Genomic DNA, 16531 nt, shown 5'->3' with positions numbered 1-16531 from the left:
GTTGTTGTGTCCTGTTTTCTAAGGATGTTTCTTTTATTCTTCTTGAAAAATTTTACTTGTAAAGTTCCAAATACAAAGTCCTTTTTTTCTTACAACAGTTTATGTTTTCCTGGTCCCTTAGCTCCTTAGTTCTCAGTTCCTCTGTTCAGATTGTACCCCCACAAGGACACCAAGAGAGAAAGTCAATCTCTTGGTCAAACTTGTAATTTTAGAGTAAAACTTTCTTAAGTAGAAAGAAAATGATAGGTAAATGGCCAAAGCCTGAAGGAATTTTTCAGACCTGGATTTAAATAATAACTTTATGCAACTTAATGCTTTGTACTCAATCTCTTCTCCTATATATGGGAACAATAGTATTAACTTTCTATACTAACCCTGAAAATTGGTTGACTTCAGAACATGACATGCAAACAGGTGTTTTTTTTCCTCTCACTAACTGTATCTGGTAATCCTCAAACTTCAAGATCTCATGACATTCAGTTTACTCTTAAAATTTAAGATCTCAATGAGGTGTGGTAGAACATACCTGTAGTCACAGGTCTCAGTAGAACAGGCAGAAAGATTACAAGTTTCAGGCCAGACTGGGCTACATAGGAAAACCTTATCTTAAACACAATTAAGTTCCCAAAGTGCTGTAGTTTATGTGTTAAACTTATCAACCTTTCTAAAAAGTAAAACAAAAATGTTCAATATTTGATTCATTTAATAATTATAATAAGAAACCTATTCATATTATTATAAAATTTCTATAAAAATAAATGTTTTCCAAAGCAAAGCAAAAAGTTGTCTTTTGTTCTAAAATAGAATTATACTATTCTTAATTTTTACAAATTTCTCAAACATCTGGCTTAATAGCAAACAACTGTATTCTTATATCTACTCCTGCATTTCATCTCTTGAGATATTTTTATAACATTCCATGATGAAAGCCAAACATCATATAGAAATATAGTTGTAAAAGGAAGAAGCACTTAATAGCTTTTTCTAGTGACTGTGATATTCTTCTTTTAATATTATACTCAAAGTAGATGACAAAATCTCAGTGTGGAATGGGAATCAATAACAATTAACATTTCACTTTCCAAAACAAACCATTGTTGTTGTTTTTTCACCTTGAGTAGTTCTTTTGCCAGAGCATGATTTTGCAACATGATGCAAACTGAGTTATGCCAGACCTCCAAATCTTACGATGCAATATCAAAAAATCGTATTTGTCTATCTTATTACCGTTGTCAGCACATATGTCTTGCAGTATTGGAAAGCATTTAGAAGAATACCACTAATTGCCTAGGTATCAAATGAACATTTTTGTCAATTCTAGTTTTTTAATTACCTTGAGTTGTTATTGGTAACGAATACTAGCATTTGTTCTCCTGGAAGTGATACTCTCTTTCTTCACTTAAAAAAAAACCTGCTAAAACATGAGTTGAAATAACAGTGTGGCTGACAATCATTCCTTCACCTGAAAATGGTACTCAATCAGTAAAAGGGACCATACAGCCCAGACATTCACACAAGTGCTTTTCTCTATGGATTTTGTACTTTATGTATAGCACAATTGCTTTACACATATTTTTCATGCATTGTTTAAAAGATGCATATTGCATATAAGTTATTTTTACTGCTCCACTGAGAACAATCAAATAAAAGTAGAATTTTCTCTCCTTATTAAGGTAAGTACTTGCTGATATATATAATATTTATATATCTTATATATGCATATTTAATATAATGCATCTTTTAGAACTAGTAAAACAGAATGGCACCATTGCTGGAGCAGTCCTGAATACCCCCAATTTCATTCACTACTACTCTTATCAGCACAAAAGACATGCAGTGAGAAAACAGATGACATGAATTACTGTGAAATGTTTCACCTTAAAAGCCCTTGAGGATGCCAGGGACCGCATCAGTCTGTGCACTGTCACACTTTAAAACTTGCCTTTGGGGTTCAGGATGTAGTTCAGTGGTAGAGTGTTTGTCTATTAAGTATAAGGCCTTCAATACCACAAAAGAAACTTGACTCTTTTAACCAAATCTCTATTGCTTTGGGGAGTACCTTTCTTTATTCTCATTGGAAAGAAAGGCACTAACAATTTATTTTACCCTGTAAGAATGCTAAGGTGGTTTATGCCTTTGAAAATGTTGCCTTTGCTATTGTCTAAGATACAGAGCAAAAGACAGGTTTTCTTTGTATTGTATCAATAAATGAGTAAATGTGCTTTAAAAATATATCTAATGGAGGAGGTAACAATGCTCTATAGGATATATACTCATTATCTTACTCATGTAACTGTAACCCCTCTGTACAGTATCTGGTACAGTACAGGGTCCGGTTGTGGGGCCTGAACTCTGGGCCTGGGTCCTGTCCCTCAGCTCTTCAGCTCAAGGCTAGCACTCTACCACTTGAGCCACAGCACCACTTCCAGCTTTTTTCTTTTTGCTTATGTGATGCTGAGGAATCGAACCCAGGGCCTCAGGCATGCAAGGCAAGCGCTCTACCACTGAGCCACCTTCCTAGCCCCTCTGTACAGTATTTTTACAATAAAAACATATAAAAATATCTAACAGCATAAAAATTGTTTCCTCTGTCTATCACATTTGAAAGGCTTTGCTTAACCTCATTCCCTATATGCCCTGCAGTGTTGTTTTGTTTTGAATTTGATATCAACAATCTGGAACGCATTGTAATTTTACAAGAGGGGAAACTGAGCCATGAAATGCTTAAGTAGATTTCCTGTATGTACTCACAAACGTTTGTGAGTATACAGTGCATAGTTTCCTTTTGCGAAGGGAATATATCCAAAAAGAAAAAAATGGAAATGATTTCTAACCCTTCTCAGAAAAAGATGATTTAACCTCTTGCTATGTATCATCACCAAAATTTTCATGTGACATGCTTCATGATTGAAAGATGATTCTACATTTTAATGTGAATCCAGTCTTATCTAGAGAGGCAGAATCTTTATGTGGTGAGAAGTACCCGCTGTCTTCAATGCTCTACTAAGAAAGTAGCATGCAAATATGAGCATTCTGTTGAGAAGAACTTTGATCAAAGAAGGGGCCTTGGTTTCAAGTTCCCATTCTCTGGTGTGAACCATCCCTAACACCCTGCTTTGCTTTCACAACATGGTCTCCTTCATGACTTAGATTGAAATTTCATTCTACTTTCCAAAAGCATACAGTTCGAGTAAAATAATTACAGCTATCTGGTTGGGGAATAATCTAGCCAACAAAGATAAATTTCTTACAAAAGTATAAAGCTGGCTGCCAGTGGTTCACACTTGTGAACTGGAGGTGGTTCTTCAGGAGACTGAGAACAGAGTTGTAAAATCTTTGTTGTTCCAAGAACCTGACCAGATGAGGGAGGGACCAGAACCAATCAAGGAGATGATTGTCTTGGGACCTATCTGACTATGCCATTCAATGCTAAGTTCCTCCAACCCTGTTGTTCTAGAGTTGGGGGACAGATACATAGGAACTGTTAAAATAACAGCCCTTACATACATCAATATTCCAGTCCCAGCAATAGCTATATTAGTGTAAGAGAACCTGTAGTCATTTGGATTTGTAGCAGTCGAGTCTCATCATTCACAGTAATCATTTTCTATCACTTTGTCCCAATGACTGAATATCTAATACTGAATATTGTTTCCAAAGGTAAAAACAGGGCTAGGTTCCTGTGTGCCTCTGGTCACAACATTGTAATTTTTTTATGTGGTGTTTTTCTTTAAAGACACATGATTTAATCATTTTGTTGATCCATTACCATTGAACTTTTAAAGACAAACAGTGCAATTCCTGAAGAAAGTTTGTATCACAAACGTATTTTCTACATAAGTTACGCCACAGCCTTTTTGCTCTTAGCAATACTGGACAGGACTTAGTATTAAACTTATGAATCATTTCAAACAGGAAAATCGTCACAGTAGAGTTGGACTCCAGCACTAAGAGCCCTGCCATGATTTCTAGGCCTGTGGCAAACAAGGTTGGAGTATAGGAAGGAACAGGGAAGAAGAAAAGTTCTACTGTTATTGTAATACGGGATGAGTCATACTGACAACAGCTTGAGATATCAAAATACAATCAAAGGTAAATAATGGTAGACTTGGGTTGGATAGCAATGTAAGGAAGTAATTACACATACTGGAATGAGGGGGATCTGATCTCTTTATCTGTCATCTGAGTTTGAAGCAGCGCATGACACACACAGTAAGCTCTAAATGCTAGCCAACAGGGTCACACAGAAGACACAGGTGTGAGATGATAATAGTAACCTAAACCAGGAAATTCACAGCCAACTTACAAGAAGATGTTTCAGATACATTGGATAATAAGTCTAATTAATAGATGAATCTTCATTTGAGGAAATGTTGCTAGGCTACCACATGTATTGGCTATGTCTTGCATTATATGTTTTTACATCTTACATTTGCAGTAGTGTTCCATACTTCTGTTTGCCTACGTTTGGGTTCAAGCACATTTTGCCATTGACAAATGATGCTGAAAGATTCAATGAAATCGTGAAGAAACAGAAAATTTCTGCTAATATTGACACGCCTGAGGGTGGATTTGATGCAATTATGCAGGCTGCTGTGTGTAAGGTACACAGGGGTGGGGCGTGTTTCACAAATCTACTTTGGAAGGCTTAGCAAATGTTCTTTCCTTTGACAACCATATTTCTATGTTTTATTTATTTCTTAAAACAAAATTTCTGTAAAGCTTTACTTCAATCATGTTGAAATCAGGACTTGACTGTCTACCATTTGAATAATAAAAAAAACTGTAGTCATGTTAGGAAAATTTAGTATGGACAATAATTGTGTAGAAATCCTTTTCAGATATTATGATCATTTATTTTTTGGAAAGACAGAATATTATTTAAAAGGATAATGCATCAAGTCAGTACATACCTATATATATATGATAGATATCTATTGTTTTGCACATTCTAAACAAGTCCTCTACTACTGAGATACATCTGTAGCCCCTGGTTTTTTGATACAGTCTTGTTAAATAGCCCAGGTGGATATTGTCTATTTTGAACTGATAAAAATCAGCATCAGAAGTCATGCTGCCTCGATAGCATTGTAGGGACCCTGTTCCTTCTTGACTATCTGACAAGTATTCAAGAGCATGATTCTTCTGCCTTTAGACAAAGCTGTTTGTGGGAAACATCAGGAAACAAACATGGGTAAAGACCCTGAATGGTAGGAGTATCAAGGAGTTAGAGAAGAAGAAGAAGAAGGCAGGTTGGAAAAGTCAGGAGCTTTTGCCCAGTAGTGTCTGAGCAAGAATTAGTTAGAAGAAAGCACTTTACTAAGATATAGACTATAGTCAATTTCAATTAGCAGGACCTTGTTATTGTCCTTTGTTTGGTAATTGTTACATTTTACTAGGTTTATAATATTTGAAGGACATCATTAGAAAAAAAGAAATACATGGAAAATGTTGGGAACCACTTTAATGAAAGTAGCTTACTTTGCATTCATTTTATATTGTGTTTTGACTTGTTTTGCTGCAGCTTGCATATGGAATTACCTATGACCTCTCTCATCTCCTCATCTCATTTTTTTTCCCTAGAGAATTGATAGTGGGGTAGTAAAAAATAATTAACTATGCAAAAGGTAAACAAAATACTGCTTGTAGTAGAGCTATTTTTTTCCTAAAACATAAATCATCTGCAAGTGTTATCTAAGAAAAAGCAAATGCCACAGAAAATTTCATGTTGTTAATATATTACCAACTCACAATAGATTTTAAAAGACTAACATAGATAGATCAGCAATATATTACTTGTAATCTGAATGTGTCCATGCAGAATTGATCTGCACTCAGTAAGTACCTGCCTGTCTCCAATGCAGCCTAATTTTTCTTTCTTACGATAGGAAAAAATTGGCTGGCGGAATGATTCACTCCATCTCCTGGTCTTTGTGAGTGATGCTGATTCTCATTTTGGAATGGACAGCAAACTAGCAGGCATTGTCATTCCCAATGATGGGCTCTGTCACTTGGACAATAAGAATGAATACTACATGTCAACTGTCTTGGTATGTATTTTGCACTCAGTACTGTGGTAGAGGCCACACGTCGGTTATTAAAGCAACAATGGTTGTCATGCAACACAAAATAACTTATGTGGGCCATAGGGCTCCCCATTTCATAGGGAAATAGCTAATCAGGCACTGTTTGGTTGATGCTTAGTAACATTTGGTTTATGCTCTGTCCTTTAAAAAATGCTGCAGCGTTTAAAAAAATTGACTTGTGTAAAACAAGGTAAAATTTTCAGAGCTTTTTTCATATTCACAATCTCACCTGGGTGCTATTTCTTTGTACATTATTCCTTCTACCTGGATTAACTTTTCTAGCTGCACAGCTAGACCATTTAAAACACAGCTAAACCATTACCACCCCCAGAGAGCCCTCTTTGACCTCTGCTAGCCCCTAGACAATCCTCTGTCACTCACCCTATAACACAGATGTTTTGCATATCTGTATGTGGGACATGCATGCTTCCATCTGTCATTTGCTGTTGGGACCAAGTGTTTGGGGCCAAGGTTGCTTTGTGATCGCTGTTTACTGACATCATAGTGTCTAGAACATAGTAGATGTTCACTAATCCATGAAATAGAGTTCTATTATGAAGTCCATAACCTGGGGAGGTCATTTTGTTCCTATTTCACAAAGAAGAAATTTTGATTCAAAAACCTGAAGGGATCTCTTTTAATATAACGTTGTAGGAATATCTATAGGAAAGGGAAAAAATTCTCTCTACAAACTCTAATAATTCATAAATTAGTACCATTTTGACCTAAGTTTGTAAACTTCAACATGAATTTTTTTCCTAACTTATTTTTTTGCATGTGTATGACTGTCCTGGAGCTTGAACTCAGGATATGGGCACTTGAGCATTTTTGTTCAAGACTAGTGCTACCACTTGAGCCACAGATCCACTTTTGGCTCTTTTGTGTTAATTATAGGTAAGAACTGACTGCCTAGGCTGGCTTTCAACCGTGATCCTCAGACCTCAGCCTCCTGCGTAGTTAGTATTACAGGCACGAGCCACATGCACCTGGCTCTCCGTTTTGTTGTGGTTGTTGTTGTTGTTGTTCTCAGTCATGGATCTTGAACTCTGGGCTTGGCACTGTCCCTGAGCTCTTCAACTCAAGGCTATTGCTCTACCACTTGAACTACAATGTCACTTTCAGTTTTCAGTAGTTTATTGGAGGTAATAGTCTCATAGATTTTCTTGCCCAGGCTGGCTTTGAACCACAATCCCCAGATCTCAGCCTCCTGAGTAGCTAGGATTAAAGGCATGAGCCACCAGCTCCCAGCTTTGTTTTGATCCATTATATTCTGCAATCATATATATTCTTTAATTACATAGTATACCTTTTCATATTCAACTTATGGTGAGGACAGGCACTTTTAAGTCTTTTAGTCAATGATGGGTATAAAACTGAGAAATGGACCCTTTTTTCATTGTTATTTTCTTTCAATTTTTCAAATGCCTCAAAATAAACATCTTAAAAATAAGATCATGAAACAAACATTGTCTAACATGACCTTCTCATATAATGAATGCTCACTTCATTCTTGCTAATAAGTTTTTCTACATGGCCAGAGCCAGGACTATTGCAATGCCTTTGGGTCCTTGGAGCATTGCCTGTACACCCAAAGCCATGCCAGAATCCTGAGGCCACAATAAATAGGGCATGTTTCCTGGCTCTGAACATACAAGATAATTGTGGGACTCAAACTCACAAATCTTATTTAAATAGAAAATCACATTCGGTATGGGCTGGGTGTGACACTGGTTCTGCCCACACTGCAGAAGACAGGTACAGGAATGAAGGAGACAGTGGGCACTGTGGCTTCAGGGTGAAGAGGGCTTCAAGTTTGAGCAATTGGAAAGCAGAGTTAACTGAACATGTCAGTTAACTTAAAAAAAGCACTGATGTTTTTACTAATAAAGACCCAAATGTGATTAAAAGTATGAATTTCTCTCAACTTGGCCCTTATAGCTTACAAAGAATTTAGACAAAAACAATCCAGTTGTGATAAGAACATAGGAACACCCTGTATTCCTGTATGAGGAGGCTATTTTTATCAGTGTCCCTCCATTTTATCTGAATTCAGTCATAAGCAGCACATTCTTAGTTTAATTAGTTTCAGGATCCTCCGTTATGTGTATTTTACCCAATATCCTCATTAGGATTCACAAGGCAACTGTTCCTCTCATAACATCTAAGAAAAATCATGTCCATCTTCAAGTCTGATAATTAATGATTTATTTTTGAAAAATATATCACTTGGGATTGGCTATGTTTTTAAATTTATCACAACGATTGAAAGGCAATACTTTTCAACTGTCCTATAAGAGTAAAACAGGGCCCTCCAAAACCAATTATGACATTAAAAAGCCAAGGAGACTAAACTCATGAGTATAGAAATGTTTCAAATAAAGTGTTATCCATCACAGATCGCCCCTTCCTCAACCTTCACGGGACTTCATCCAATTCCAGGAAGAGTTTCAGAGCAACTGAAGCCACCTCAGTCACATATATCATAGTCTAACTGCCCTTCCCTCTATTATAACATTCTTCCCTGCTGACCAGTGGTGCTTAGAGAAGAAATGTTCCTCTATCCTTGAAAACATGATAACACTATAAGTCTTGAAATAAATATCAAGTGACCTGCTTAGAAATGAGATAACACATGCACCACATCACCAGAAGCTGACTCTTAGCACTTGAATTTAAGAGCTTTAGGAAATAATAAACCAAATAGGTAAAAAATAGGAACTGTGTATTTGCTTACTTAGAGATAGATACAGTCAAGCTTGTGAGCACTGAAATGCACAATGCAGTAAGATGTCTTCGAAATAACAATCTTTATTTTATATACTTTTCTTAAGATGATATTTAAATCTATATATTAATTCTAGGAATATCCAACCATTGGACAACTTATTGACAAACTTGTACAAAACAATGTGTTACTGATCTTTGCTGTCACCCAAGAACAAGTTCGTTTATATGAGGTAAGCAATCAAATTTTGGGAAATTCCTCCAAGAAGATTATGTGTCATGAAACTGACATTCATCCTGTCACTTTAATGCATGGGAAGAGCACTAGATTACCATTAACACATACCTAATGTACTAGGCACGTGGCAAAATGGATTCATATACTGCTTGCATTTTAAATAACAAACATGAAGATACAACAGAGGGTAAGGGAAGATATAGTAAGAGTGCAAAAACAAGTTATGGAAATAAGGAAGGCAACTATGAAGAGAGAACCACTTACCTGGAAAAAAATTAATCTATCTCTTCTTGAACTATTTCATATGATGAGGACAGAGTTAATAGAGAACAGAGAGAAGAACAAGAGTGAGCAGAGAATTGACTTTAAGTAGTTGACATTTTTAAATTAAATGAATAGGAAAGAGTAGAGACACAATATACTGAGTAGACTGTAAAAAATTTAAACTTGCTAAATTTTACTTATAGTTTATGTTTTTGGATGGAAGTATTCATTGTGTAAATGGATTATTTCATTAGATGAAATGATACTTGTAAAGTACCATATAAACTGTAAAACATTTCCACAAAGATTTCTATGGTTTCTTTCCAATCTAAGAAAATCAGTACGTTAAACTGTTACAAATTGAGGTGCTAGCAAGTGACCTCCTCCTCCTCCTATTCTGTAGTTGCACCAGGAAACAAGAAATATTTAGCATGGGCCTTAGAAAACAGAGAGAAATTAAATTGCCTGTGCCTTGTATGCCTAAGTGTCAGATCTCTTAAATTTAGAATCTGGTCACCTGTTCCTTTTTAAAGGACCTCTTATTTTGCTTGGAAAGCCTGAGATTATGTCTCAGAAGGCTTTGATTAAATTCACTCACTGCTAAGGAGAAGGCAGCCCAAGAACCAGCATCAGGTTGAGTTAAAAGGACCCAGAAGGAGATGAGATCTTGAATTGTTAATGGGAGTTTTCCCAGGTGAGATTGCCTTCTGCTATTAGCCAAGGAAGTCCCTTGTAATCAAGCTCCATATTCAGGCTTTTGTTCTGTTCAGAGACCCATATGGGGTCACCTGATCTAAGCACTTTCTTAAGGCTTTTAGTATATGATACTCCTTTCCATTGATTTTTAAGTGTAGTGTTGCAATGAAGATTTTTTAAGACCCCAAATATACAATAGTGAGTTTATTCTGCTTTGATCCTTAAGGCTTAAGTGAGAGGAGCCCAGGGGTCATAACATTTCTTCCCTAACAGATTTTGGCATAGAGGGGGCAAAGGGAGCTACATAGAACTTGTCTTCAAAATGAGCCTGCAATGATTCATGCCTATAAAATCATAGCTATTCAGGAGGCTGAGATCAGAGCCAGCTCAGGCAGGAAATCTATGACACTCTTACCTCCAATTAACCACCAAAAAACCAGAAATACTGCTGCAGCTCACTTGGTAATGCCCTAGCCTTGAGCAAAAAAGCTAAGTGACAGTGGTCCAGGCCTTGAGTTCAAGCCCCAATACCAGCATACACCACACACACACACACACACACACACTCACACACACACACACACACACACTCACACACAGAATCTGGGGAACACAATTGATGATCATGAACGTGAATTCCCATGATTCACTTCAGCAATTGTCTTTAAGATTCACAACTCATTTATTCTCTTAGCCAAAATAGCCATTAAGAAAAGACAGAGGATGATGAAAAATAACTATGTGGAAAAGCAGAATCTGTTGGGTTGAAGCTAGTTGCATCCATAGTTTCACTGTTGCAAAAAAACAAATCATTTCCAAAGAAAGCACCAGATTAAAGCCTGTCTCTCGTATCACAGCAGGACATTTATTTTGCCTGCCTACTAATCTCATTATGAGGTAAATTTATGTTCTGTCATGATCTGTGGTCATTGCCATCCAGGCTCCACTAAATTCAAAGGGACATTTTCTGGGAGCCACGTGGCAGAGCAGGTCAGCAGCCCACTCTGTGACTGGTTGTTTCATTCTTTTATTTTTATTCTGATGGGCTCATCATTCCATCTGCATTAGTGGGGCCAGGCAGCAGCCTGGTCTACAGATAATGACAGCAACATTACACTTCCCTGAAGGTTTCACGCAGCAGGAAAATGCTGATCTCTTGTTTTATTGATAATGAAAACTGAAAATAGACCAATAATGGCCTCTGTTGCCTTTCCATTTAAATCTCTTAGAAGGAGCCCTGTGTGTGCTGGAGGCTTATGCAACCTGATGTTTGGGTAGCTGTGTTATCAGGAGCCTAACAACCAAAGAATCATTGAAAAATAAAACCAGTGATAGGATAAATAAAACAACTAAGTGGTGAGAGCTCATGGAAATTCCAGAAGGCAAATTATTCGCCTGAGTTATATGCTAAGCATCGTGTGTGCCTGCACAGCAGGCAGGGATGGGTGAGGTTCAATGGCGGCTCTGTCTTGCAGCAAATAAGATTGATGTTATCTGCTCGTGGAGCCCGGGACAAATGACTGTTGTTTCAGTAATTTTGGCAAAGATGGTCTGGACTGCCCAGGTGTGCAGTGCTTCTGCATGCTGTTGTAACAATGGAAAGGGTCCAGTAAGCACTTTTGCCTTCAATTTAATATGACTACCCTGTGCACCCTAGACTCACAAACAAGTGATTTGGAGCAAACTTGTTATTATGAATGGTTGCCTGTTTGTCCAATTACAGGGTTTAAAAGATAATGATAGATAATTGACTGAGCAGTAAGTAGTATATTATACTCTAGGGCTAAATACCATTTTAAATCAAGATTCAGTTACTCAAGTTAAAAAAGTAAGTTTATACCTCATCTGTTGTTTTAAAACATTTATTGCTAATTTACATTAAGATAACATGAGGCTACTAAACTGTAACTCTTTGATTTGACTAGTCTCCCTTTCTCAGATATAGAGGGCTGGGGGTTGGGGAGAGCAATTTAATCTGTTTTCTTTATTACATTATCAAATCATGTTAGTAGTCATGTTGGGTTATTTGCAAGATGTTGCAACAGTCTCTATCTTTTCAAAATGTCCATGTCTGATGGGAAGAGATGAGACTTTTGTGAAGTTAGCAGTGATAATAATTTATGTGACCCTTTACTTATGACAAGATGTTGAAACACAACCATTAGAAAGCAAACACAAAGTCCATTGTAACAGTCACGTCCACTTCACTCATTAACATCTGTGGATACTAACTGATATTCTCTGTGGTTACTGGGACAGAGTCATGGGTCTAAAATATAGGAAAAGAGGTATAATCATGTTTCAATACCACCAAAAGGCCTTTTCCCTGGAGACAAAAACCCAGTTATGAGACACATATACAATGATAGATGATTATGATGATGAAAACAGAGATAGAGAGAGATGATACAGACACGGGCATATGTGAATAAAGATGATAGGGATATAGATACAGACATTTATTTTCTGTGATGGTGGTATTTGAGTAAGAACACTGGACCTTGTGGGTGCTAGGTAGAAGATCTACCACTTGAACCACATGCCAGACCCCTGGTTTTTGAGAAGAATTGTGATCTTGCACATCTTCCTGCTTGGGCTAATTTTCATTATAGTGTATTTTTAGGAAATATTTATTTATTTATTTATTTTTGGTTGGTTGTGGGGCTTGAACTCTGGGCCTGGGCGCTATCCCTCAGCTCTTTAGCTCAAGGCGAGCACTCTACCACTTGAACTACAGCACCACTTCTGGTTTTCTGGTAGTTTATTGGAGATAGGAGTCTCAGGGTCTTTCCTGCCTGGGCTGGCTTTGAACTGCAATCCTCAGGACTCAGCCTCCTGAGTAGCTAGGATTACAGGTGTGAGCCACCAGTGCCCTGCTAGGAAATATTTATTGAATGAATAAAGAAATACAATCTTTTTTAAAATATTGAAATAAATCTTAAAATTAGGAACTTGAATTCTGTGTGACAAATACCTGCCCAAACTGAGGAAGCCCAGGCATGCAGAGCAGGTGGAGACACCTGGCCTTTGCTGGAGTCCTGTGTAACCCAGGCTGCCCCTTTTTTCATGTTCCACCCTGGACCAGATGATACAGAAGGCAACCCTAGGTCTTAAGACCAAGCTGTTGAGAATATGGCTCACACTGTATAGAAGCTTCCATTTCTCAGAAATCAATGACACATTTTTATGTCTTCTATTCTTCTTCTGTTGAGCTTTCCACCATAGACAGGGACAATATACTAGAAATTGGACTCCTTGCTCTGTGCTAGACTGTTTGATTATTGTTTAGTTGTACAATGTTTTTGCTAAGAGAGATTTTAAAAACACCAATTTGCTCCAGTGGATATCCTTTCATCTTTCCAGCCTGTTTTTTCTTTCTTTTTTTATTGTAAAAGTGATGTACAGAGGGGCTACAATTACATAAGTAAAGTAATAAGTACGTTTCTTTTTGAAGTGTTAGCCCTCCCTCATTGTTTCCCTCTTTCTCTCTCCCTACTCCCCCACCCTGCGCAACTTCTAAAGTGTCTAGAGTCTAGTGAGTATTGCTATTACAAGGGTTTTATAAAATGAAAGGACAGCATCCCATGACCTCCAGTTTTTAACAGTCAAAGACTCAGCCAGGGAAATGAGGAATTACCATAAATTCCAATGATCTCCATAATAAAGTTTAGTGAGCTGTACGGATGCTTAATTCAGTGCCTAATCTATGAAGTTGTCCCTGTCCTCTCAATCTTTTCTTGTGACATCACTTGGGATGAAAAATAATTTCTGGGTCATGAGATATCTCCATAGAGTTAATAAATTGTTCTTAATTCAAGTGCAATGGAAAAGATATTGACTGATGATCTGGGAAAAGTGAAGAGACCCAGCTCCTGCACTTTCCCCATTAAAGCGAACTTCCCTCAGACAGGGATTCGGAACTAAAACTCACATCTTCAGATTAGCAAACATCGTTGCTAAGAGAATTTTATAGTCTAATGAATAAATCTCAACCATAAAAGAACATCGGTAGTTATCCCTTAAATCACACATGATGCTTTGATGATTTCCTCCTAAGAATTTAAAGCTTCACATTCAGAAAATAAATACAGAAATAGTACAGAAATCAGGCATTCAAGTGATGCTGTCTTACCTGCCCCATCCCACAAACATACACTGAGTATTCACTATTGAGCCTAAAAACAAAGAGGAGACTACTTTAGATACCATTTCTAAAGAGAGATCCTATGGCAGAGTCTGAGAGAGTAGCCAGAATCTGTGTCTGGCTGTGTTCTTTCCATTCACCATCTTGGCTATAAGGGGTAACAATGAAACAACTTTCAGTGTTAATAGGATAGCAATGTTGGACCAAGTTCTCCACTGTATAGGGATGAAATTAAGGGTCAGAGATGGTATGTAACAATGACTATGATAATAATAGGGAAGAGAACCTGGAGATTAAGTTTGGGGTTTTTTTGTTTTTGTTTTTGTTTTTTTTTGTCGGTCATGGGACCTGAACTCTGGGCCTGGGCGTTGTATCTCAGCTCTTCAGCTCAAGGCTAGCACTCTACCACTTGAGCCACAGCACCACTTTTGGCTTTTTCTGCTTATGTGGTGCTGAAGAATTGAACCTAGGGCCTCATGCTGGCAAGCAAGCACTCTATCACTGAGCCACCTTCTCAGCCCAAGATTAAGAAAGTGTATACACCCATTTTCTCAATCTACCTCTTTTTGATGGGTTTAGAATTCAAATAGCAAAGCAAGTTGTATGTGAGGGCCAGGATCTGGATCCAGATAATCTGAGTCCCTGCTCTCAATCCACTCTGATAAATAACAATCAGTGCTGGAATGCTAATTCTGAACTAGATAGCCAGCAACCAGCCTTTTCAATAAAATCATCAACTTTAAAGTCATTCTAAAAAGCATAGAGCCCAAGGGTAGAGCAGAGCTGCCTGACAGATGACCTAATAAATGAATTCCTTTAAATGCCAGAGCCCTTCAACACAAGAACACAGTTGACCTAGGATCCTTTACTGTGGCTGTGAATTTGAATGAAAAGAGTCATCAAAACATATGTAGACTTGAGAAGAGAGACCTTCGATTCTGTCCTGTGTATCACTCAGTCTCTAGGTGATAAGAATCACTAGCTATAGAGCAGGAAGCATTATGTCAGTGGCCACCTATGTAAAACTATAGTCACCCTACCCCACCCTCGGTTCCAATCAAAGGAGAAAATGGGGACATGAGGTCTGATAGACATTATTGGTTAACTAAGATGATATAGCTGAAATATACAGAAAGTAGAATAATATAATGAACACCACATTCGTACTGCCAACTTTTCTCATATCTTAATACTTTGCCACCAAATCTGTTCATATATTTTAATGTATGAAAGCATTCTATGTACAGCTGTCCAGTTTGGTTCCTTTCTTTCTTTCCATAGACTTAACCAGTATCTTGAACTTACTGTTCATCATGCTCACAATTCATTTTGGGGCTGTTAAAAATGTGTACAATTCATGAATAATTAGTACTTGTGGTTTACCAACTTAATTTCATGCAGCACACATCGTTTCTACAACTGGCTTTGTGTATCATTTGAAGGTCTAGGCCAGTCACTTCCAACTTTAACAAATGATTAATAGTGAGAAGAGGGAAATTACCATTAATTCCAGTTGTTTGAGGTTTTGTGAATTATATTTTCTTATTACAACAAAATATACATAACATAAATTGCACCTTTTTAACCAGTTTTGTGGTAACAGCACAATTGGATTGTAGTCCTCAGCATTAGGCTGAGCCATGTAGATAAGAATCTCTTTACATGACTCTGCCTACTGTTATACTATTACAATGAACCTGGAAAGGCCTTGTGTTTCTCCTGTAACTGAGGGTTACTGGGTCACTTCTAGCTGTGTGGCATCACTGATGTTGCATTCTTATATTTCTCAGTCAAGGATTGTCATTTACAGTGAAGTCCTAGGGCCACAGGGAAATGGCATCATCAAAAAGTTACTGACTCTGTCCCAGTGGATTTCCAAAGAAATTGAATCAGTAGCTCTTCCAGCAGAAATGTAGTGGGGAAGTATGACCAAAACAAAACTTTAAGCTACTCTTTTTATGGCTACAAAACCAACAAATGTCAATTTGGAAAAAAAAGGAGGGGGGTAGAATACTCAGAGACCCAATAAAGGTCATTCATAAACTCATTCCTCAGACATAAGTAATCATTGTGGACATTTTAGCACAAATCTTCCCTGTCTTTTTCTTTGCATGTATTTGCATATCTTAGCATAATCAGCGTACATATTAAGCATGTTCAAATTTTTTAATGAGTTTACATATTTACATTCCTTAGAGAAGGCATAAAAATTAAATTATTATATTTAGTTATGCATCAATCACTTCTATTAACAAGAATAACATTAAATGGAGTCGAGGTCATCCTACAAAATTCTGAGCCTAGAGCTGCCACACTTTTATGATATCTAACTTAAAATTTAAAAAACTCCCACTCCCCCACCGTCAGTCCCAAGCAAAG

General features: G+C 37.3%; 1 protein-coding gene across 2 annotated transcripts in view; it reads left to right on the top strand.

Annotated features, from left to right (window-relative positions):
* The window catches only part of Itgb6 (integrin, beta 6), a 69978-nt gene that overhangs the window by 6664 nt on the left and 46783 nt on the right, over positions 1–16531 (top strand). For both annotated transcript variants that reach the window (XM_013030667.1, XM_013030676.1), the window contains 3 exons: positions 4439–4604; positions 5889–6050; positions 8948–9043. In XM_013030667.1, coding sequence (XP_012886121.1) covers positions 4439–4604; positions 5889–6050; positions 8948–9043 — 424 coding nt within the window. The remainder of the gene's footprint in view (positions 1–4438; positions 4605–5888; positions 6051–8947; positions 9044–16531) is intronic.

Source organism: Dipodomys ordii, unplaced genomic scaffold (assembly GCF_000151885.1).
Source record: "Dipodomys ordii isolate 6190 unplaced genomic scaffold, Dord_2.0 Scaffold5, whole genome shotgun sequence".
NCBI classification, from domain to species: Eukaryota; Metazoa; Chordata; class Mammalia; order Rodentia; family Heteromyidae; genus Dipodomys; species Dipodomys ordii.
Note: the sequence above shows the minus strand (reverse complement) of the source record. Positions and strands in the feature narration are given on the sequence as shown.